General features: G+C 38.4%; 1 protein-coding gene across 3 annotated transcripts in view; it reads right to left on the bottom strand.

Annotated features, from left to right (window-relative positions):
* Positions 1-24237, bottom strand: part of SOS2 (SOS Ras/Rho guanine nucleotide exchange factor 2) — a 113834-nt gene that overhangs the window by 47141 nt on the left and 42456 nt on the right. For all 3 annotated transcript variants that reach the window (XM_031001824.3, XM_055361453.2, XM_055361452.2), the window contains exons 5-8: positions 23580-23783; positions 17537-17680; positions 15631-15741; positions 9550-9648 (exon numbers count right to left, since the gene is read on the bottom strand). In XM_031001824.3, the coding sequence (XP_030857684.1) occupies positions 9550-9648; positions 15631-15741; positions 17537-17680; positions 23580-23783 (558 nt within the window). The remainder of the gene's footprint in view (positions 1-9549; positions 9649-15630; positions 15742-17536; positions 17681-23579; positions 23784-24237) is intronic.

Genomic DNA, 24237 nt, shown 5'->3' on the forward strand with positions numbered 1-24237 from the left:
GTAATACTCTGAATCACCAATTTTTAACATTTTGTCACATGCTTCATCATTCTGTGTGCCAGTGTGTGCAGATTGTTTTTTTAGTAGTTGTGATACTATCCATTCAGTTCCTTCCAGAGGAAGGGGGACTACGGCTGAATGGTTTTGCGGTAGTTTTTGGAATATAAGGAAAAGTCAAATGTATCACAAATTACTCTCAAATAGTATCATTCTCCTTTACTCCTTTAATATTTCTCATAGCTCATCTTACAACAAGGATTTTCTTTTACAGAATCACAGTATAGTGATCAACTTCAGGAAATTTAACACTGAAGAATCTACTGCGTAATCTAATCTATAGTGTATATTCCAATTTTGCCAACTGTTTTAATAACATCCTTTAAGGTAATATTTTCCCCCAAAACAGGAACTGGTCAGTGAAGCACTAAATTATCATGTTTCTATTGTCTCTTTTATTCTGGACAGTTCCTAAGCATTTGTCTTTCATGACTCCCGCAAATAAATAAGGACACACACACACACGCACACACTGTTCTCTCTCTCAGTAGGACGAATACCCAAAACCATTATGTATTTTTTTTTTTACTCCACTGAACAAAGGAAAAATCAATAGGAATTTTTTTCTGCCTTCCCTAAGCAGAGCTAGTAACTCCTGCTTCATTGATCTCATAGTACTACCTCTATTAGGCTCTTATAGTATTGTAATTATTTGTTTGACATCTATTTTCTTCACTAAATTGTGAACATCTTAATGCCTAGGGACATGTTTTATTCCTTTTCAGTTTACCTGCATGTGGTAGGTATCCACTAGGTGGTTGTTAGAAGCAACTGGAATAAATGACTACTGTATGATTTTGTTAAGTATTTAGACCAATAATGAATGTTTTTTGAGCTCTGCTCTGTGCACGCTCTTTTATGCATTCGCTTATTTAATTTTTATTACAGTTCTGTAACACGAGGCACTATAATCATATGTTACAGATGAAGGAAATGAGGCACAGAGAAATTAAGTAATTTGCCCAATATAAATAGGAGAGTTTATATCCAAACCCAGGAGCTCTGACCCCAAAGTCTCTGCTTTTTTGCTACACTAATACCCCGTGGCTCTACCATGACACCAGACACAGCTACGCAAAACACTGGTCTGTGTCTAAATCTGATGACCACTGAGTTGAAAGGGATTCTTTCTATGTTGAAAACAAACTGGATAACTACTGAGTTTAAGAAATAAAATGAAATGAGTGTACTCTGGAAAAGAGGTCAAAGAGAAAAGATACCCTTGCTATATACGCTTAAAATTAAAAATAAAAGTGATTGTTTATTAATGGGTAATATCTTTTCTTTTTCTTTGAGATAAAGTCTCACTTTGTCAACTAGGCTGGAATGCAGTGGCACGATCTCAGCTCACTGCATCCTCGATGTCCCGGGTTCAAGCGATCCTCCTGCCTTAACCCCCCAACCCCCGAGTAGCTTGGACTACAGGCATTGCCACCACACCCAGCTAATTTCTGAATTTTTTGTAGAGATGGGGTTTGGCCATGTTGCCCAGGCTGGTCTCAAATTCCTGAGCTCCAGCAATCCACCTTCCTTGGCCATGACCAAGGCCATGACCCACCGCGCCTAGCTTTAATGGGTAATATCTTATGAACCTAGCTGAAGAATATATTCCTTGCTACCTGATACTCATCATTATCCTTAGTTGTCTATAAGTGTATCCTGTCCAAGATTTTATATTTCATGTAAATTTTTTCTTAACTCTGTATGAGACTTCACTGAAATATTTACCCTGCTTTTCTTGAAACTCCTACCAAATGCTACATCTACTATGGACATATGTGCCCACAGCAAGGGGAATTTCAATAAATTATGAATTTGTCTCTAATTCACTGTACTAGGAGTTCAGTCTAGGTGTGAAATAAAACATGTAATCAATTCTTTTTTATTAGTAATAAACTCTCTAGATTTTCATAAGAGTGGAGTTGGTAATTTGGTGGGAAATTAAATCCATTAAAACCTATGACTAGGCTGGGCACACGGGCTCATGCCTATAATCTCTCCACTTTGGAAGGTCAAGGCAGGAGGATCACTTGAGGCCAGAAGTTTGAGATCAGCTTGGGCAACATAGCGAGACTCCCTCTCTAAAAAGAAATAACCTAAAAACCCCAAAACAAACAAACAAAAAACCCGTGATCATATTTCCTTACGTGCTTTTTTAAAAAAACACTAACTTTAAAAAAAAAAACACATAAGAAAGTTAACTGTTATTAACTTTCTTTCATATGTACCTGAATCATATGTCAGTACTGAAAAAGTAAATATGTAGTAAAATCCTCTTTATGGTCTTTTTTAAGAGTTGAGAGATTTCTTTCAATAGAGATTGCAAGCTCTTTATGTTATGAATATACTCACACACACACAAAAAGAATGACAAAGCAAGCCTGGGCAACATGACAAAACCGCTTCTCTACAAAAAATAAAAAAAACAAAAATTAGCTGGGTATGGTGGCATGCTCTTGTAGTTCTAGCTACTCGGGAAGCTGAGATGGGAGGATTGATTGAGCCTGGGAAGTCAAGGCTGCAGTAAGCCATGAATGGGCCACTGCACTCCAGCTTGGGTGACAAGAGTGAGACTCTGTCTAAAAAAAACAGGAATGATAACAAGCAAATGTTGCATAATGTTAACAACTGGTAGCCAGGCGCAATGACTCACACCTGTAATCCCAGCACTTTGGGAGGCTGAGGCAGGAGGATCACCTGAAATCAGGAGTTTGAGACCAGCCTGGCCAACATGGTGAAACCCAGTCTCTACCAAACAATACAAAAATTAGAATGGCGTGGTGGTGTGCACCTGTAATCCTAGCTACTTGGGAGGCTGATGTGGGAGAATTGCTTGAACCCAGGAGGTGGGGTTGTAGTGAGCCAAGATCTCACCACTGCACTCCAGCCTGGGCGACAGAGTGACACTCTGTCTCAAAAAAAAAAAAAAGAAAAAAAAAGTGAGTCCAGGTGAAGGGTGCTCACCACTATTTCTGTAACTTTTTTCTGTTTTTCAAAGTAAAAGGTAAAAAAAAATTACCTATAAACTCAATTGTTTCATATTGAAATACTGGTTGATCTTCCTCAATGAACCTCATTGAAGTTATTACTAAGTCTTCCTGTTAAGCTTTAAACTAAATTAATTCCTCTTGAGAGAGAATAATTTTTATTCTTTCCATTACTAAATTTCCAAGGAATGACCAGGGAGTTAGGAGAGTAAGAGAACATTACTTGCCTTTGAATAAACCAGTTCTGAAATGAGAGAGTTAACATGTCCTTAGTAAAAAAGGACAGACATAGATTATTTTCTGAGACAAGGTCTTACTCTCTTGCCCAGGCTGGAGTGCCGTGGTGTGATCTCAGTTTATTACAGCCTCCAATTCCTGGGCTCAAGTGATCCTCTCATCTCAGTCTCACAAGCAGCTGTGACTACTGGCATGCATTACCACGCTCAGCTAATTTTAAAAATTTTTGTAGAGATGAGGTCTCACTATATTGCCCAGGCTGGTCTCAAACTCCTGGGTTCACGCCATCCTTTCACCTCAGCCTCCCAAAGCGCTGGGATTACAGACATGAGCCACCGTGCCTCGCCTTTATACCTTCTTAGAGAAATGTCTAAGTCCTTTGCTCATTTTTTTAGTCAGCTTGTTTTTGTTGTTGAGTTGTAGGAGTTCTTTATGTATTCTGGATAAGAATCTTTTATCAGATATATAATTTACAAATATTTTCCCATTCTATAGAATGCCGTTTCATGATACTGTTTTGGCTCAGTACTCATCCAAAATAAATTCTGTCTCATGTTAAGCCTACTTTGGGATGAGAATCATAAGAAAGAAGGCTGGACTAGTGTGACTCAAAGGTTATTACATCCCTTTAGTAGTAGAAAACACAATCCTGGAACAGTTTTAACCCACTGTTTTAAAGTATCTGCTTTGGTGATATACCAAGAGAGATTTATTCTTGGATTTAGTGTTTAAATATTATTTTTTATTTTCCAAAATCAGATTTATGATAAAACAAGATGGAAAAACAACTACATGACAAGAAATTAGAGGATACCATATATAGTTACCTAAAATTATTTCAAAGTACATTGTTAGGCCTGGTGCAGTGGCTCACGCCTGTAATCCCAGCAGTTTGGGAGGCCAAGGCAGGCGGATCATTTGAGGTCAGGAGTTTGAGACTAGCCTGACCAACACGGTGAAACCCCGTCTCTACTAAAAATACCAAAAAAAATTAGCCAGGCATGGTAGCACGCATCTGTAATCTCAGCTACTCAGGAGGCTGAAGCAAGAGAATCGTTTAAACCTGGGAGGTGGAGGTTGCAGTAAGCCGAGCCTGCACCATTGCACTCCAGCCTGGGCGACAGAGTGGGACTCCATCTCAAAAAAAATAAAAATAAAAAAAACAAACAAACAGGCCAGGCACAGTGGCTCACACCTGCAATCCCAGCACTTTGGGAGGCCGAAGGCAGGTGGATCACTTGAGGTCAGGAGTTTGAGACCAGCCTGGCCAACATGGTGAAACCCCATCTCTACTAAAAAAAATAGAAAAATCAGCTGGGTGTGGTGGCGGTCGCCTGTAATCTCAGCTACTTCGGAGGCTGAGGCAGGAGAATCACTTGAACCTGGGATGCAGAGGTTGCAGTGAGCCAAGATTGCACCACTGCACTCCAGCCTGGGTGACAGAGTGAGACTGTGCCTCAAAAAACAAACAAAGTACATTGTTGGTTTATTGTTACTCATGGCAATATATATTGTTATATACATTGTTGGAACAATGTTATATTATTGTTGCCATGCAACAATTTATATTGCATGGCAATATATATTGTTACATATATATAGTTAACTCATGGCAGATATATAGAATATATATCTATAATATATTCACTTTATAGATAATACTTTTTTGTTCTTTTCAAATTTAAGCCCCATAAGGTTCATCACAAACTACTGTTTTCATTTTTCTTCTCAGATAAATTTTGTTTATTTATTCATTTACTTTTAAGACAGGGTTTCACTCTGTCATCTAGGCTGGAGTGTACTGACGCAAACATGGCTCACTGCAGCCTTGACCTCCCGGACTCAAGCAATCCTCTTTCCTCAGCCTCCCTAGTAGCCGAGACCACAGGCATGCAACACTATGTCCAGCTAATCTGATTTTTTTTTTTTTTTTTTTGTAGAGACAAGGTCTCACTTTGTTGCCCAGGCTGGTCTTGAACTCCTGGGCTCAAGTGACCTTCTCACCTTGGCCTCCCAAAGTGCTGAGATTATAAGCATGAGGCACCTTACCCCACTTTCTAAGATAAATTTTAGATAAATTTCTACAAACTGCTTTTTAAACATAATTGCAGATTATTGTCTTAACATATAATTCAATCTTCATGCAAGAAGGAAAAGAAAAAAATCACTTCTTGATTTATAAGTAACTTTATAACATAATTCTTATATCCAAAGAAAAAAAATATAGCCAGGTATGGTGGCTCATGCCTGTAATCCCAGGACTTTGGAAAACTGAGGCAGGCAGATTGCTTGAGCCTAGGAGTTCAAGACCAGCCTAGGCAACATGGTGAGACTCTATCTCTACAAAAAATTTAAAAATTAGCTGGGCGTGGTAGCACACATCCATAGTCCTAGCTACGTGGGAGGGTCGCCTGAGCCCAGAAGGTCAAGGCTGCAGTAAGCCATGATTGTATCACTGCATTCCAGCCTGGGTAACAGACCAAGACCCTGTCCCAAAAACAACACAATAAAATAGGTGATATACAAATAGTTAACAAGTATATAAAAGATACTCAACATTACTAGTCATTAGGAAAATTAAAATCAAAACCACAATGAGATACCACCTCGTATCCATTAGGATGACTATTATTTAAAAAAAAAAAAAACAGGCCAGGCAGGGTGGCTCACGCCTGTAATCCCAGCACTTTGGGAGGATGAGGCAGGTCGATCGCCTGAGGTCAGGAGTTCGAGACCAGCCTGGCCAACATAGTGAAACCCTGTCTCTACTAAAAATACAAAAAATTAGCTGGGTGTGGTGGCAGGCACCTGTAATCCCAGCTACTCGGGAAGCTGAGGCAGGAGAATCGCTTGAACCTGGGAGGCGGAGATTGCAGTGAGCCAAGATCGTGCCATTGCACTCCAGCTGGGACAACAAGAGTGAAACTCCATCTCAAAAAAAAAAAAAAAAGAAAAAAAAAGAAAAAGAAATTAACACGGTTTGGTAAAGATGTGGAGAAATCAGAACCCTGTGTACTGTTGGTAGGAATGCAAAATGGTGCCATTACTATGAAAAACAGTGTGGTAGTTACTCAAAAAATTAAAGATAACATTACCATACGATCCATCCATTCCACTCCTGGGTATATACATAAAATAATTCAAAGCAAGGTCTCAAAGACATATTTGTACACTCACATTCACAGAAGCATTATTTATAGTAACCAAAAGGTAGAAAAAAATCCAACAGTCAGCCAGGCGCGGTGGCTCACCCCTGTAATCCCAGCATCTCGGGAGGCCAAGATGGACAGATCATGAGGTCAAGAGATTGAGTCCATCCTGGCCAACATGGTGAAACCCTGTCTATACTAAAAATACAAAAATTAGCTGGGTGTGGTGACATGCACCTGTAGTCCCAGCTACTCAGGAGGCTGAGGCAGGAGAACTGCTTGAACCCAAGGGGCAGAGGTTGCAGTGAGCCGAGATCATGCCACCGCACTCCAGCCAGGCGACAGAGCAAAATTCCATCTCAAAAAAAAAAAAAAAATTCAACGGTCTATCAACAGATGAATGGATAAATAAAATATGGTATAACACACCAATGAAATATTATCATCTCTCAAAGTTTATTTGTAAGCATCATTGATGTTGTGTATTGTTCTAGTGTAAGTTTCTTTCATTATCTGAATGAACCACAGTTTATTTACCCTTTTCTGGTTGGCAAACAGGATTTGCTATTACTGACACCTGCTACAGACTTTCTTGTACATTTCTCTTGGTATACATGTGCCTGCATTTTGTTTATTTAGAGTATATGTTCAAGGGTGGAATTGCCTAGTCAGACAGTATACATATTTTTTAATTTAAAAGGTAATGCCAAGCAGTTTTCCAAAGTGGGTTATACAGTTTACATTCCTAACAGAATGCAAATAGTTCACGCTGCTGTTTATGGATATTTTCAGACTTTCAAATTTCTGTAATCTGATGTGTATGTAATGGTATCCTGTGGTTTTAACTGCATTTCCTTGACTATTAATGAGTTTGAATACATGTTTACTGCCATTTTGGATATCCTGTTTTGTGAAGTGATTCAAATCTTTTGCCATTTCTAATCTCTTCTAAGGCTTGTCTTTCCATTCCACATTTCTATTTGTTCTTGTTGTTGCTGTGCATTAATTAAAACTGAGTATATTCCATATTTATTCTAACAGTTACAGTTTCATTGATCAGACATGGGTAGTTTCTCTTTATTCATTCTTTTTTTTTTTTTGAGATGGAGTCTCGCTCTATTGCCCAAGCTGTCTCCTGCCTCAGCCTCCTGAGTAGCTGGGATTACAGGCATGTGCCACCACCCCTAGCTAATTTTTGTATTTTTAGTAGAGACTAAAACCATGATTTCGCCATGTTGGCCAGACTGGTCTCAAACTCCTAGCCTCAAGTCATTACCTCCCCCTTGGACTCCTAAAGTGCTGGGATTACAGGCATGAGCCACCGCACCTGGCTCTCTTTATTCATTCTTTGAAGCCCAAAATTACTACTACCTAGTAATAAAGAGTATCTGCTGCCTTTGGACAAGCATGAGTACTCATCAATGAGTGTTTCTTTTCCCATTTCTAATTCCTTACACAATTTCCCTTGATCTTTTAAAGGTAGGAGTGATTACCAAAGTGAGCACGTGAGAGATGGAGATTTTCTGGTGACAATCCATTCATTTCTCTCTATTACTGCTACTGATTTTCACTGACTCTAGCTAACATCTAAGAACTTCTGTCTACTTTCAGATTATGGCCCATTTTCAACTGTAATTCCCACATATCTTGCTCAGTAAAATGTTCTTTCTCAATTTTTTTTTCTTTAACAGGGTCTTGCTATGTTGCTCAGGCTGGCCTTGAACTCCTGACCTCATGTGATCCTCCTATCTCAGCCTCCCAAGTAGGTGGGACTATAGGCTTGTGGCCACCATGCCCAGCTTCCAACTTTTTTACTGCTCTTTAGAAGCAAAGTATCTTTCTGCTTGATTATTTTGTACCTCTCCTTTAGGATACCACATCGTTGGTTTAGATAGACAGTTACAACTTTTTCCGTCTAATCCATGGTAGTAACATTAAAATAAAAGCCATAATAATTCTATGTATACCTTGTAGGCATCTAGGCAAGGAATATATATGATTATTTCTAATGAATACTTATCTCTTTTTTAAGTTCTTTTTTATGGAGTGCTACTACCCACAGCATTTGATGCTGGAGGTAGCCAGCTTTTTTTTTATTTTTATTTTTCTGAGACGGAGTCTCGCTCTGTTGCCCAGGCTGGAGTGCAGTGGCGCGATCTCTGCTCACTGCAAGCTCTGTCTCCCGGGTTCACACCATTCTCCTGCCTCAGCCTCCCAAGTAGCTGGGACTACAGGTGCCTGACATCACGCCTGGCTAATTTTTTGTACATTCAGTAGAGACGGGGTTTCACCATGTTAGCCAGGATGGTCTCGATCTCCTGACCTCATGATCCACCCTCCTCAGCCTCCCAAAGTGCTGGGATTACAGGCGTGAACCACCACGCCCGGCAGTAGTCAGCTTTTATCCACAAGTAGATGAGCAACTTCATTGTGTAAGTCTCCATGGATACTAATGGATCCATAAAGAACTCATCAAAAGATATGCAGGCTTCATATGAATAATATATAAGCATATACTTGGGTGCCTAAATTTTTAAAAATAAGGTTCATGTCTTATTAGAAGTCCTATCATTAGTCTTAGAGTTGCCCTCTAATATTGGCCAACATTTAAAAATGCTGGTTTGACCATATAATTTAAAAAAAATTTTCCCCTACCTAGATAATTGCTTTTTAAAAATCCTTGCTACTGGGTCTGCATTTAAGATCAGGTCATTGACTATAATGGCCTGACTCATACTAAGCCACAGCTACTTTTGCCACCAATTAATCACTAGCCTCCAAACCCTCTTAGCCAATGTGACCAGGACTAGTAGTTGGCTAGTTAATTAAAATAGAGAAGAGAGTCATTTTTTTAAAGTTATATATATATTTTTAATGTGTTGCTTGGGTCCCAGCTAAGAGAGGAAGAATACAACACTGCACAGAAAAAAATATTAACTTCAAAAGTTATTTCCTTTATAAGATAACAAGATAGAAATTTAGAGCAATGTTACATATAAAAATTATTACTTACATAAAATAAGAATTAAAAGACTGGTACTGTGTGTCTCCAAAATTAATTTTAAAAAGTAAACTCTTCTATTAGATAAGTACTTTGAGATTCTGTTATAAAATCTTACCTTTAGTAACTCAAAGTAGTGCCAACAGTGATACACTGGCACCAGCATAAGACGTGGAAGGACATAACGAACTGCCTCTTTAAAACCATCAGCAATGGACTGCAAAGCAAAAAGATATCACAGTATGTATGTCTCTGACATCAAGGATATGCAACAGCAGTGCCTAACAGAAATGGCTACTAAAAATTTGAGATACAGACTTATCAAAACTACAACAGAATGCATATTCTATATTGAAACTGAAGTGCTATCAAGTTGTTCTTTTCTCCCTTTCCTCCTTTAAGTTATTAGAGAAATATATACATTAATTTTCTTTTATATGGCTAAAATAGCTTTCACAATAATCCTCTACAGCTTATGTTCTGGCTTCCATATACCCTAAAGGAATTCTGAAAAGCTATGTACTCTCCTGCACAATTTTAAAATGTTTTCAATTTAAATAGTTACAAAAGATGCATTTCAGGGAATGCTGTATACTGTAAATGTGATTTATAAGTATTTCACCAAACAATAATTGAATAAATTTCAGATTTAGCTCATTTATGAAAAACGTCTGTCATACAACTTAATTGACAAAGTCAATCTTCACTGTCAAAATAAACAGCAACATCAGACTCAGTTTGTCAGAAGTCAAACTTTGTTAAATTCAAACAAACATTATTAATGTCATGGTCTCAAGGATTAGAAGCCTCTGGAGGAAACTACAACTGCTTCTAACATATTACATCAAGGTATGAGAACTTTACAAGCTTCTCCTCTTCTTTATCCCAAATGATGATGAAGTACTTACAATAAGGTTAATATAAATCTTTGTGATAACCATATCACTTCTTAATTCTTAGACAGATAGATATGACATAACATAGATAGATATGACATTTTGACTACCAAGAATTTTTACTATCATCCCCCTATAGCATTCTTTTGTGAACTCTTTTGCTTTGTACTCAGTGAACTCTCCAATAGGAGTAATACTTTTTTTTTTTTTTTTTCCTGTTTGGTGCCCTAGAGGTTTTTACATCTTGGATCAATGCATAATGGGAAATACATAACAGCAAAAGGTAACAAGTAAGAGACTTTGGAAAAGACAACGCAAAAAACATAAACAAGATCTCCGAAGACTAGAAACAGATTCCCTTAAAGCTCTCTGTGCCTTTATATATCCTGAAAAATCTTAGTGTATAGCTTGGGATAGGTATACCCCAGTTTTGGAAACTACTGTAGAATAAATGGTTTTCTAAAATTTATAATGGATTTAACTCATGTTAATTTTAAATGTCTATATAGTTGACTTACTAGTATTTCTCCCCATAAGAAAAACACCAACCACACCAATATAAAATGTGAGAAAGAATCTGATATGCTGCTTTAAAAAAATCTTCATAAATATTCCCATAATTTTCACATTTTGTTAAATTATAATCTTTTCAACAGACTTATTACCCAGTAACCAAACTTCTTACTAGGATACACAAAAAGTGCCACCAATTTTCCTAAAGATTAATTCATTTTCACATTTGTTATGATCTGAATGTCTGTGTTCCCTCAAAAGTCATATATTGAAACCTAATCCCCAATGCAACAGTATTAAGAGATGGGGCCTTTAGGAGGTGATTAGGATATGAGGGCAGAGCCCCTGTGAACAGGGTTAGTGCCCTTATAAAAGGGGCCTAAGGGAGTTTGTGCTATCCATCATGTGAGGACACAACAAGAAAGCACCATCTATGAACCAGAAGAGCAAACCCTCACTAGGGCACCAAACTAGACACCAGATCTGTTAGCCTCTTGATATGGGACTTCCTAAATGTGAACTGTGAGAAATAAATTTCTATTGTTTATAAGCCATCCAGTTTATGATATTTTATTAGAGCAGCCTGAATAGACTAAGACAGCATTAAACTAATTAATATAGTGAATTACTCTGGATATTTTATATACAGTGCTTGAACTGGAACCAATATGAAACTTCAAAATTAGTCTACAAGATCAACTGTTTTGCTAATTTGTACTAAAATGCCTGATAAAGTGCATTCTAAAATTTTTGTAGCATGTATTTACAGTGTAAGGAGTCCTCTGATAATAACAGGAGCTACATTTGAGTATTTAATACACATCAAACATTATGCTTATGCTTTACATATACATTACCATTTAATTTCCTAATAACTATGAGGTATATATTATTATGATCACCATTTTACAAATGAGCAAACTGAGTCTCAGAGATTAAGTGAATTGCTCAAGGTAACACAACCATTAACTGGGGCTGGGCGTGATGGCTCACACCTGTAATCCCAGCACTTTGGGAGGCTGAGTCAGGAGGATTACCTGAAGTCAAGAGTTTGAGAACAGCCTGGCCAACATGGGGAAACCCCATCTCTACTAAAAATACAAAAATTAGCCAGGTGTGGTGGCATGCGCCTGTAGTCCCAGCTACTTAGGAGGCTGAGGCAGGAGGACTCCTTAAACCCAAGAGGCAGAGGTTGCAGTGAGCCAAGATCGCGCCACTGCACTCCAGCCTGGGTGAAAGAGCAAGATTCCGCCGCAAACAAACAAACAAAAACTATTAATTGGCCCAAAGCCTTAAGTTCTAACTTCAAATCTTATTTTTTTAAGTCTGCTATACAGTCCAGGTATGGTGCCTCATGGTCAACAGAACAGCCTAGCCAATATGGTGAAACTCTGTCTCTACCAAAAAAATACCAAAATTAGCCAGGCGTGGTGGTCCACACTTGTAGTCTCAGTCACTCGAGAGGCTAAGGCAGGAGAATCGCTTGAACCCGGGAGGTGGAGGTTGCAATGAACTGAGATTGTGCCACTGTACTCCAGCCTGGGCAACAGAGTGAGACCCTGTCTCTAAATAAATAAATAAATAAAGTACACTACACAGCTTCTAAAGATGCTTTTTGTTTTTAGTTTTATTAAGGAAGCATTATTTTATCTTAAACTGAATGAATTTTTTTTTAAGTTAAAACAATTGAGTTTGGCCCGAAAAAGGATTTCATCTAACTCTTCCAATTTCACTGAATATCTAGGATGACAGCTTTATTAATAACTGGGCCCTTTAACATTCAAATTCCACAGCAAAAATTCCTAATAAAATAGGACTGAAAAAAGAAATGTGTTGAGTGCTTTTAATGAGTATCCAAAGTTCTTACAGACTGTGTATTTAATGCATACTTTATATGAATAGATGAGTTAACTTTAAAAATGTTCCTCTCTTGAAGTAATTTTGAGAATTAAGTATAATTTGTATTCCATGATAACAAATTTTTGACAGTAGAGAAGTGGAAGATAATAAACAATGGGAATTTATAGTACAGAAGGCAGGGAGAAGATGGTAAGTTCAGTTTTAAACATGTCATATTTGAAGTGCGTTTAGGGTATCCAAGTGCATCAATTCAAGGCAGCTGGTTATATGAAAGTGTATAGATACATACACATATGTACACAGTGCTTAAAAGAAAGTGATGGCCTGGAAATACAAATAAGAAGTCACCAGTATACAGACATGAAATCACCCAAGGAGAGCACAGAACAGAAAAACAGGGGCTGATAACAGAAGTTGGATAATAGCTATAATAATTAAGAGACTTAGAAGAAGAAATCAGAGAAGACAAAAATTGGGAACATGTAGTATCATAGGAGCTGATATGGTTTGATTTTGTGTCCCCGTCCAAATCTCATGTTCAACTGTAATCCCCAATTTTGGAGGTGGGGCCTAGTGGGAGGTAACTGGATCATGGGGGTGGATTTCTTCCTTTAATGCTGTTCTTGTAATAGAGTTCTCAGGAGATCTGGTTGTTTAAAAGTGTGTGGCACCTCCCTGCTCCTTCCTCCTGCTTTGACCATGTGAAGACGTGCCTGCTTCCCTTTTGGCTTCCGCCATGATCGTAAGTTTCCTGAGGCCTCCCCAGCCGTGCTTCCTGTAGAGCCTGTGGAACTCTGAGCCAATTAAATCTCTTTTCTTTATAAATCACCCAGTCTCAGGTATTTCTTTTTCTTTTTTTTGTTGAGACAGAGTCTCACTCTGTAGCCCAGGCTTGAGTGCAGTGTTGCAATCTCGGCTCACTGCAACCCCCACCTCCTGGGTTCAAGTGATCCTCCTGCCTCCAAGTGATCCTCCTGCCTCTGCCTCTGTAGTAGCTAGAACTACAGGTGTGCACCACCATGCCCACTAGTAGTGTGTGTGTGTGTGTGTGTGTGTGTGTGTGTGTGTGTGTGTGTGTGTGTGTATATATATATTTTTTTTTTTTTTTTTTTTTTGAGACAGGGTCTTGCTCTGTCACCTAGGCTGGAGTGTAGTGGCACGATCTCGGCTCACTGCAACCTCCGCCTCCCGGGTTCAAGCAATTCTCCTGCCTCAGCCTCCCGAGTAGCTGGGATTACAGGTGCATGCCACCACACCCAGCTAATTTTTGCATTTTTTAGTAGAGGTAGGGTTTCGCCAGGTTGGCAAGGCTGGTCTGGAACTCCTGACCTCAGGTGATCCACCCACCTCAGCCTCCCAAAGTGCTGGGATTACAGGCATGAGACATCACGCCCAGCCTTCAGGTATACAGGAACCAAGAGATAAGAGCAGTAACAAATACTACAGACTTAAGTATGAAATAAAAATATCCACTGGATTTGGCAATTAAGTTACTTGTCAAAGGCAATTTATATCCTGATTAAAACATACATGGTAGTGTTTTCATAAAGAATGGTAAAAAATAATATAAAGACAATTGGCTGCAAAGAAAAAATGAGAGAGGAAATGAAAAAACTTTCTTCACTCTAGTTAATTATTCTACTAGAGTGAAGAAAGGTTTGTTCATTTGTTTGCTTGTTTGTTTTAGGACGATAAGGATTTTTACCATATTCAAATGTCAAGGGGTAAAAGCCAGTTTATTTTTTATTTTTATTTTTTTTGAGACTGGGTCTCACTCTGTACCCAAGGCTGGAGTGTAGTGGCGTGATCATGACTCATTGCAGCCTTGACCTCCCAGGCTCAAGCAATTCTCCTGGCATGCCACAGGTGCACGCCACCACGCTCGGCTAAGTTTTTATATTTTGTAGAGATGAGGTCTCCCTATTTTGCCCAGGCTGGTCTCAAACACCTGGGTCCAAGCAATCCTCTGACCTTAGCCTCCCAAAATGCTGGGATTACAGGCAAGAGCCACCACATCTGGCTGGAAAAGTCAGTTTAGATGTAGAAGTTTTACATATTTAGCCAAGTATTACCTATGCCAACATAACTTTTGTTGTTAGTGTTGAGATAGTAAAAATAAAATTTTATTTGTATCTCTCCACTTATTTTCATTTTATCTAAGTGTATTCCTGAACCAACTAACTTGCATACTCTCCCTCAATACAGTATTTATCTCCTTTAAATTGTAGGCCTCATAGAAAAATCAGTATGAGTACATAGGAGGTTGAGGTTATCTCAACTTTTTAAGATTTCTCCAAATCTTCCTCCTATAGGGAACATAATCCTGAAATCACACTCCAGATTCATCTTTATTTTTTATTTATTTATTTATTTATTTTTTGAGACAGAGTCTCACTATTCCACCCAAGCTGGAGTGCAGTGGCGCGATCTCGGCTCACTGCAACCTCTGCCTTCCAGGTTCAAGTGATTCTCCTGCCTTAGCCTCCTGAGTAGCTGGGATTACAGGAGCTTGCCACCAAGCCCAGCTAACTTGTGCAATTTTAGTCGAGACAGGGTTTCACCATGTTGGCCAGGCTGGTCTCAAACTCCTGACCTCAAGTGATCCACCTGTCTTGGCCTCCCAAAATGCTGGGATTATAGGCATGAGTCACTGCACCCGGCCAAATTCATCTTTATACCCCAGATCTAGTATGTGCTAAATTCTTCTGGTCATTCAGTATTCGTGATGTTGTACTATAAAAGATTTCTACAGTAAGAACAGACAGAGCTCCAGAGAGAAAACAGAAGATAATCCAAAACAGGTTTAGAATGAACAAGATTTGAAGGATTACGAGGATTCCAGAATTACAAATATTTGAAGGATAAAATAGTGAGATATTTATTTGCGTTATAAAAAAAAAAAAAAAAAAAAACCTTCAATTTAAGTTTACCTGAAAGTGTAGAGCAACTGCAGGTCTGGCCATCAATTTATTGAAATGTTCATGAAACTCTGGTGAAAGAATGTCCTGTGATAATGTTTCATAAGGATCAAATGCTTGCTCCTATTTTTTTAAAAAGAGAAAAAGCATTAGGTTTAAAAGAATATATTTTCTACCAATATGGTACAGATTATTATCACTTGATCCCAGGAGTTCGAGGTTACAGTGAGCTATGATTGTGCCACTATATTCCAGCTTGAGCAACAGAGTGAAACCCTGTCTCAAAAGAAAAGAAAGAAATGAAAAGAAAAAAGAGAAGAGAAGAAGAAAGATTTCTTTTCCCATTAGACTGGCAAAAATTAATGGGATATCTGCAGAACCGATATGAAAACAAAACAAATTTCGAAAAAAAGAATTAAAAAGAAAAAGAATAAGGTAATACCGAGTTAGTGAAGGGAAAGGGTGAAGAAAGAAGGAAGCTTACATACACTGGAACTTAGCTGGAAGTGAACGTGGCAAAGTGTTTCAAAGTTCTAAAAATGTATCTAGTCTTTAGCACTACAATTCCACTTCCAGGAATATATCCTTAAAAATTATTAGAATATATGACTGGGCGCGGTGGCTCACGCCTATAATCCCAGCACTTTGGGAGGCCGAGGCGGATGGATCATGAGGTCAGGAGTTCGAGGCCAGCCTAGCCAACAGAGAGGAACACTGTCTCTACTAAAAATACAAAAAATTAGCTGGGCGTGGTGGCGGGCGCCTGTAATCCCAGCTACTCAGGAGGCTGAGGCAGGAGAATGGCTTGAACCTGAGAGGCAGAGGTTGCAGTAAGACAAGATTGTGCCATTGCACTCTAGCCTGGGTGACAGAGGGAGACTCCGTGTCAAAAAAAAAAAAAAAAATGATTAGAATATCAAGGCATAGTGCAAGTATGTTTGTTGCAGTGTTGTTTACAATAACAAAAAAAAAAGGAAAAAACTCTACAACCTATGGATAATAGTTAAAATATGTTATGGTGTCTCCATATAACATCGCATTATTTATACTTAAAAATTGTGTTGAAGTATATACATTAACATGGACAATGTTTATGATATACAGAGTAAAAACAGTAAGTTATAAAATAGTGGGATCCTATTTTTGCAAACACACATTCGTATGTATGCACAGAAATATATAAGGATAAGTTATCTCTGGGTGTTATAAAATAAAGTGACTTTCATCTAATTTATATATCTCTATTTTTCTGAATATTTTTACAATGAGCTACATTATTTTTATAGTCACTTAAAAGATAAAATGATTTTTACTTTGGAAAACATTAAAATAATATAAAGCTTCTTTCCAACTTTAAGTTTAAAATCCATAGAAGGTAAAGAGCTATGGTCAATAAAATGTATCTTCCTTCATCTTGAATATACTTACCACTAAAAAAAAAAAAAAAAAAAAACCTAAATGTTACTACTCTAGTTTATATACTACTCTAGTATATAAACTTTCACTATAAATATTGCCATAAACACACTATAAAGAAAGTGTCACTATATAGGCAATGTGATTTTAGTTTGTTATCAGTTAAATCTTAAATATCTTTTTATAATGGCCAGTGGTATCTTCTAATTTTCATAAAGAATATCTTCCAAAAAAAATTTTTTTTTTTGGAGACAGGGTCTCACTCTGTCGCCCAGGATGGAGTGCAGTGACACAATCACGGGCTTGATCTCCCAGGCTCAAGGAGTCCTCCTACCTCAGCCTCCTGAGTCACTGGGACCACAGATGGGCACTACCATGCCTGGCTAATTATTTTACTTTTTTATGGAAATGGGGTCTCACTATGTTGCCAAGACTCATCTCTAAGTTTCTTACTACAGCATTTAGGACTTTAATGAGAATATAAGTAGTTTTGTAAACTTACTTCTGCCAAATCTTCAAAACAGCTGCCAGCTAAGGGATGAGGACTGCTTTCATCAGTCATTTCAACTGTGTCTTCAATCAAACCTAAAAGTTTCACAGTCAATTCATGTATATCTGAAATGTTACTAAAAATCTTTTCGATATCCTGAAAAAAGAGAAGGAAAGGTTAAGAAATGTGAGATTGAGAACTCTGCTTAAAAATTACTAAATATAAAGAGCAATATAGGCTACTCGAGGCACACTGCCTATGGAATAGCCCTGCTCCACAAGAAACAGTACTTTTGCTGCTGCTGTACGCTGCCGCTTCAGCAGAGGTTCCTACCATTGTCATGCCTTTGACTTCTTTCCTAGACAAAGCCAAGAACTGTCCCGAGCTAAGCCCCAACTTTGGGGCTTACCTGCCCTGCACCAAATACATCATTTAATTTATGGGTGGTACTCGTTTTCTACATGTTTTTAAATTTATGGAATAAACTATAGAATTTCTTTAACTAGCATATCTTTTATTGGGAGCATGATTAAAGCTATTATCACTTCTGAACAATTCATATATTATATAAAGCAATATATTTCCACTAAATGTCAACAAGCTATAGCAGAATTTTTGCATTTTGCTCTTGGGAAAACTCATTCTTTGTAAAAATAAAAGTTATTACATGTGAATGCACTCCCATTATAAAAGATTCAAACACAAGACAGATAGAGTAAAATATGAATGTTTACTTTCATGCCCCCCTTACACCCATGACCCTCAGAGGTAGAAACTATTAATAGTTTAGTATGCATTATTCCAGTATAAAATTCCAACCATTTTCAAACATGTACATCTTGATGTTAATATATTAAAAGATGGAATCATACTGTGTATTCTTTTAACTTGGGTTGGAGAGGTCAACATACTTTGGAAATAAAGAGACTTGCTTGTACAAAAAAAAAAAAGAAACAATGTAAGAGTTAAGGGTATATCTTCATTCAATCTCAAATTAATATATTCCAAGACAGTAAAAATCAATCATGAACAGGAAGAGAATTTTAAAAATCTCTTGGATAACAGACAATAAAAATACTACAAAATATAGATTCTAGATAGTTTTGTTAAATCTAAAACCTCCTACTGTGCATGATTCTAAGCTACTTTTTACATAAAGAATTCTGGCATTTGAGTGTTTTAAAACTGGCTGAGATGCTAAAAGACTTGATCAAGGTCTTACAGAGCCCTAGGTTTTACTTATAGCTTAGGCTATATAGTCTTATAGATTAATGATAAGAGCTGGGATGAGAATGAAGATAACTCCTAATCCTGTTACAATCTGGTTTCACAATTTAGGGCCCATCTCCTGGATCTGAGAAGGAATTACAGATTTCATCCAAGCTCCCATCTGCGAATTACAGCCATGCACTGCTTAAAGACAGGGGTATGTTCTGAGAAATGCGCTGTTAGGCGATTTTGTCATTGTGCAAATATCATGGCTAGATGATATACTACAACATTTAGGCCATATAGGTATAGCCTGTTGCTCCTGGGCTACAAACCTGTACAGCATGTTACATGGAATACTGTAGGTAACTGTAACACAATGTTAAGTATTTGTGTATCTAAACATATCTATATAGAGAAAAGGTACAGTAAAAATATAGTATAACCTTACAGGATTACTGTCATATATATGGGTATTTATAGTCTTATCACTGACTAAAACATCATATGTGGCAGATAGCCATATATCTAGGATAAGACAGGTTCAAGCCCTCTGAACACAAACACATCATATGACTGACCATCCCGGTTATGGCCAACTATTATTCACTCTGGCATCTTATAATGGAAACATCACGGGCTTTGGAACCTGACAGACCTGAGCTTGGATCCTGGCTCCACCACACGTGGTATGATATGAAACATATTTTTGGTCTTTGTCCCTGGTTCCTGTCTTAGAGCCCCTAAAATGCTAAGAATATCCTGAGTGATAATAATGTCTTTTTTTATTCATAATGAGTACCTTTGATAAATACTGACTTTATGCTAATGAGGTTACTTACAGTAGGGCCCCTAGATAACCTCATGATAGGGCCAGTCACCAAAAAAGACCAGATGATTAGAGGATTGAAGGGTTACTTGAAACCAAACTGACTCATGAGAAAAAGAAAAAGGATCAGAGGGTTGCAACTTTCAGCCCCACCCACTGACCTCTAAAAAATTGGGGAAAGAGCCTGGGAAACATGGCAAAACCCCATCTCTACAAAAAATACAAAATTAGTCGGGTGGGGTGGTGTGTGCCTGTAGTCCCAGCTACTCAGGAGGCTGAAGCTGGAGGATCTGCTTGAGCCCAGGAAGCAGAGGTTATGGTGAGCCAAGATGGTGCCACTGCACTTAAGCCTGGGCAACAGAGCCAGACCCTGTCTCCACAAAAAAAAAAAAAAAAAAAGGCAGGGGTGAGAGGCTAGAGATCAAGCTCCATAAAAACTCTTGATGAGCTTCCTGGTTGCAGACCTTGTGGAGGTGCTAGGAGGGTGGCTTGCCCAGAGAGGGCTTGGAAACTCTGTGCCCCTATACTTTGCCCTGTCCATCTCTTCATCTGTATCATTTTAAAGTCCTTCATAATAAACTGGTAAACGTGTTTCCCTGATTTCTGTGAGCTGTTCAACCAAATTAATGGAACCCAAGGAGGGGGTCATGGGAACTCCAATTTATAACTGATCAGTTCGGAGCACAGTTCACAACCTGGGACTTTCAATTGGCGCCTGAAGTGTGAGACAGTCGTGTTGGGACTGAGTCCTTAATCTGTGAGATCTGACACTATTTCCAGGTAAATAATGTCAAAATTGAGCTAAATTATAGGACACCTAGTTGGTGTACACAGGAGAATTACTTTGGTGTATGGGGAAAAAATCCTCACATACGTTGTCGCAGAAATGTTCTGTGTTGAGTGTGAAGATTAGAGAGGGGTCAGGCGCAGTGGCTCATGCCTATAATCCCAGAACTTTGGGAAGTCAAGGCGGGCGGATCATCTAAGGTCAGGATTTCGAGACCAGCCTGGCCAACATGGCGAAACCCCGTTTCTACCAAAAGTACAAAAATTAGCCAGGCGTGGTGGTGCACATCTCTAATCCTAGCTACTCGGGAGGCTGAGGCAGGAGAATCGCTTGAACCCGGGAGGCAGAGGTTGCAGTGAGCCAGGACTGCACCATTACACTCCAGCCTGGATGACAGAGCAAGACTCTGTCTCAAAAAAAAAAAAAAGATTAGAGAGGAAAAACTGTTTTTCCCTTTTACAACATGCCAGATGAATGACCCTGGCTTAGGAATGAAAAGGACAATAATAACAACTAACATGTATTGGGCACATTATATTCTAGGCACTCTTCTAAGCACTTGAAATGTAATAACCTAATATCCTTATTAGATAGGTACTATCATCATCCTCATTTTACAAATGAGGAAACAGAGGCATAGAGCTGTTAAGTAATTTGCCCGTTATCACACATTTGGTCTGCTAATACCCAGCTCATAAGGGTCTTAGGGTTAAATTAGATGATTTCTGTAAAATGCTCCTGGCACATATTAGGCCTTCCAGAAATGCGAGCTTTTTGAAAACGTAGGATGAGGGGCAAAAGGAGTAACTTAAGATCATTTTTAAGTCATTCACTTCTTTAATATTTGCAGAGTACTATGCTCTGATTTTAGATAGTCTTTCCCTCAAAAGTTTATATTTTACTTAATGCTAAAAAAAAATTATAGTAGATACAGAGATAGATAAAAAAGGGGTTCTCTCTTCCATCTGACCCTTTAGTATTAAAATAGACATTTTCTGTCATATCAGCACTAATCCAGTGAAAAGAGACCCATAAAAATTAATTCCTGAGGAATGAAAACTGATGGGACACAAAAAGGCAAAGATAACATTAGCTGCCAGTATTTATTAGGTTTTTATTCTTCATACCACTAGAGACAAAATCCAATTATAACGTGGTAGAAAAGAAGCCACATTCAAGATTAAGCTCTATAACTAACTTGATTAAGATGTTAATTTCCAGCTAGGCACAGTGGCTCAAGACTGTAATCTTAGCACTTTGGGGGGCTGAGAAGGAAGACTGCTTAAGCCCAGGAGTTCAAGACCAACCTGAGCAACATAGCAAGACCCCCATCTATATTTAAAAAAAAAAAAAAAAAGTCAATCTCCTTACAAGTAAAGTAGAGATGACAATATTTGCCCAATCTATCCCTCAGGATTGTTATAAGGGTCAAATAAAATAGAACAGTACTTTGAAAAACATAAAGTTCTGACTACTTATGATAGTATTCCCAGTAGGAGTTATTATAAACATTGTTAAACATATATCCAAAAGAAAAAAAGTAATTGCCAACTAAAACACTTTCGATTATCATTTAAAACTCATTCTTTTGGAATATAATGAGAAAAGCTAAATCTGTTCCTAACTTTAAATACTCAACCACCTGTGTCTGAGTATCACTCTTATTTACTCACGTTATAGTTATTTTGTGGAGGAAGTTAGGAGGTACAAGATAAATAAGACAAAGGCTAAGTATCTTTTTTTTGAGCCAAGGTCTTGCTCTTTTGCCCAGGCTGGAGTGCAGTGGCACGATCATGGCTCACTATAGTCTCAAATTCCTGGCTCAAGCAAACCTCTCACTTCAGCCTCCCCAGCAGCTGGGATTACAGGCATGTGCCATCATGCCCAGCTAAGTTTTAAATTTTTTTGTAGAGACTGGGTCTTGCTCTGTTACCCAGGCTGGTCTCAAATTCTTGGCCTCAAGCAATCCTCCTGCCTCAGGTTCCCAAAACAGCTGAGATTACAGGCATGAGCCACTGCACCTGGCCAAGACTAATTATTATTATTATTATTATTATTATTATTATTATTGTTACTTTTTTTTTTTTTTTTTTTGAGAAGGAGTCTCGCTCTGTCACCCAGGCTGGAGTGCAGTGGCGGATCTCGGCTCACTGCAAGCTCTGCCTCCCAGGTTCACGCCATTCTCCTGCCTCAGCCTCCGGAGTAGCTGGGACTACAGGCGCCCACCACTACGCCCAGCTAACTTTTTTGTATTTTTTAGTGGAGACGGGGTTTCACCGTGTTAGCCAGGATGGTCTCGATCTCCTGACCTCGTGATCTGCCTGCCTTGGCCTCCCAAAGTGCTGGGATTATAGGCGTGAGCCACCGCACCTGGCCAAGACTAATTATTTTTAAAGTGCGGGCCAAACACATAGACATGGAAAAATAAATCATGTGATAAAAGAAAGAAAAAAAACTTTTTTGTTTGTTAAACATGGCATTCTGCATAAACTTTTATTTTTAAAAGTTCCACCGTTAAAACTTTATTTTTTTTAACCCCATGGTATTCTGAGCTTCAAACTAAAACTTTAAACTACTGCCTTAAGGTACTTACCAAAAGACAGAAAAATGCAGAGGTCTTTCTTTCCTAGACCATACATCTTTTTCACCACCTCCAAATGAATGACTCTAAATATCAGAACTGCATAACGGAAAATGATTTCACCCCAGTATAAACCTCTTTCTAATTTTGTGCCTAATTTTCATTGTCACTATACCTATTATATTAGTATAACAATTCAAATGTTTATAAAGCCCACAAATACATGAAAGTATTTTTAATGTACTCATAAAGTATTTAAAGTTACTATTTATGGGCTGGGTGCAGTGGATCATGCCTATAATCCCAGCACTTTGCGAAGCCAAGGCAGGTGGATCACTTGAGGTTGGCAGTTTGAGACCAGCCTGGCCAACATGAAGAAACCCCATCTCTACTAAAAATATAAAAAAAGTAGCCGATTGTGGTGGTGCATGCCTCTAATCCCAGCTACTCAGGAGGTTGAGGCAGGAATTGCTTGAACCCGGGAGGTGGAGGCTGCAGTGGTGCAAGCTGAGATCACGCCACTGCGCTCCAGCCTGGGCAACAGAGCAAGACTCTGTCTCAAAAAAATAAAAAAAAGTGACTATTTATGATTTTAAGCTGGTCTGGTTTTTTGGGGTACACAGAATTTCAAACCCAAAAAGGTACTTACAGAAGGTTTAAACAGCTTTCTATCAGAAAGAAAGGCTTCTCGAAACACTTTTATGATCATATTTAATTCCCGTAGATACTGTCTTTCTTCTGCGATTTCAGTTCTGACAAGATCATAGTAGTTTAATTCACCAGAAGAACTAGGTTCATCTTCACAGAGAGAAACCAAACCTATGTCATCCTGATCAAACATGTCCATCAAAACCTGAGAAACAGAAATCAATAATGTATAAATTTATTTTCTTTACTTTTATAAAAACTGCCTCAAAGTACTTGAAATCTATACGTTATTAAACAGGGCTAGGTGTTGTAATCCCAGCACTTTGGGAGGCCAAGGCAGGAGGATCACTTGAGGTCAGGAGTTCAAGGCCAGCCTGGCCGACATGGTGAAACCCTGTTTCGACCAAAAATACAAAAAATTAGCCAGGCGTCGTGGTAGGCGCTTGTAATCCCAGCTATTTGGGAGGCTGAGGCAGGAGAATTGCTTGAGCCTGGGAGGTCAAGGCTGCAGTTGAGTCATGATCACACCACTGCACTCCAGCCTGGGCGACAGAGCGAGACTCCATCACACACACACACACACACACACACACACACACACACACACACGCACAAATATTACACAATGAGTTGTGTGTATTATAAGTAAATTTATATGA

Source organism: Gorilla gorilla, chromosome 15 (genome assembly GCF_029281585.2).
Source record: "Gorilla gorilla gorilla isolate KB3781 chromosome 15, NHGRI_mGorGor1-v2.1_pri, whole genome shotgun sequence".
Lineage (NCBI taxonomy): Eukaryota > Metazoa > Chordata > Mammalia > Primates > Hominidae > Gorilla > Gorilla gorilla.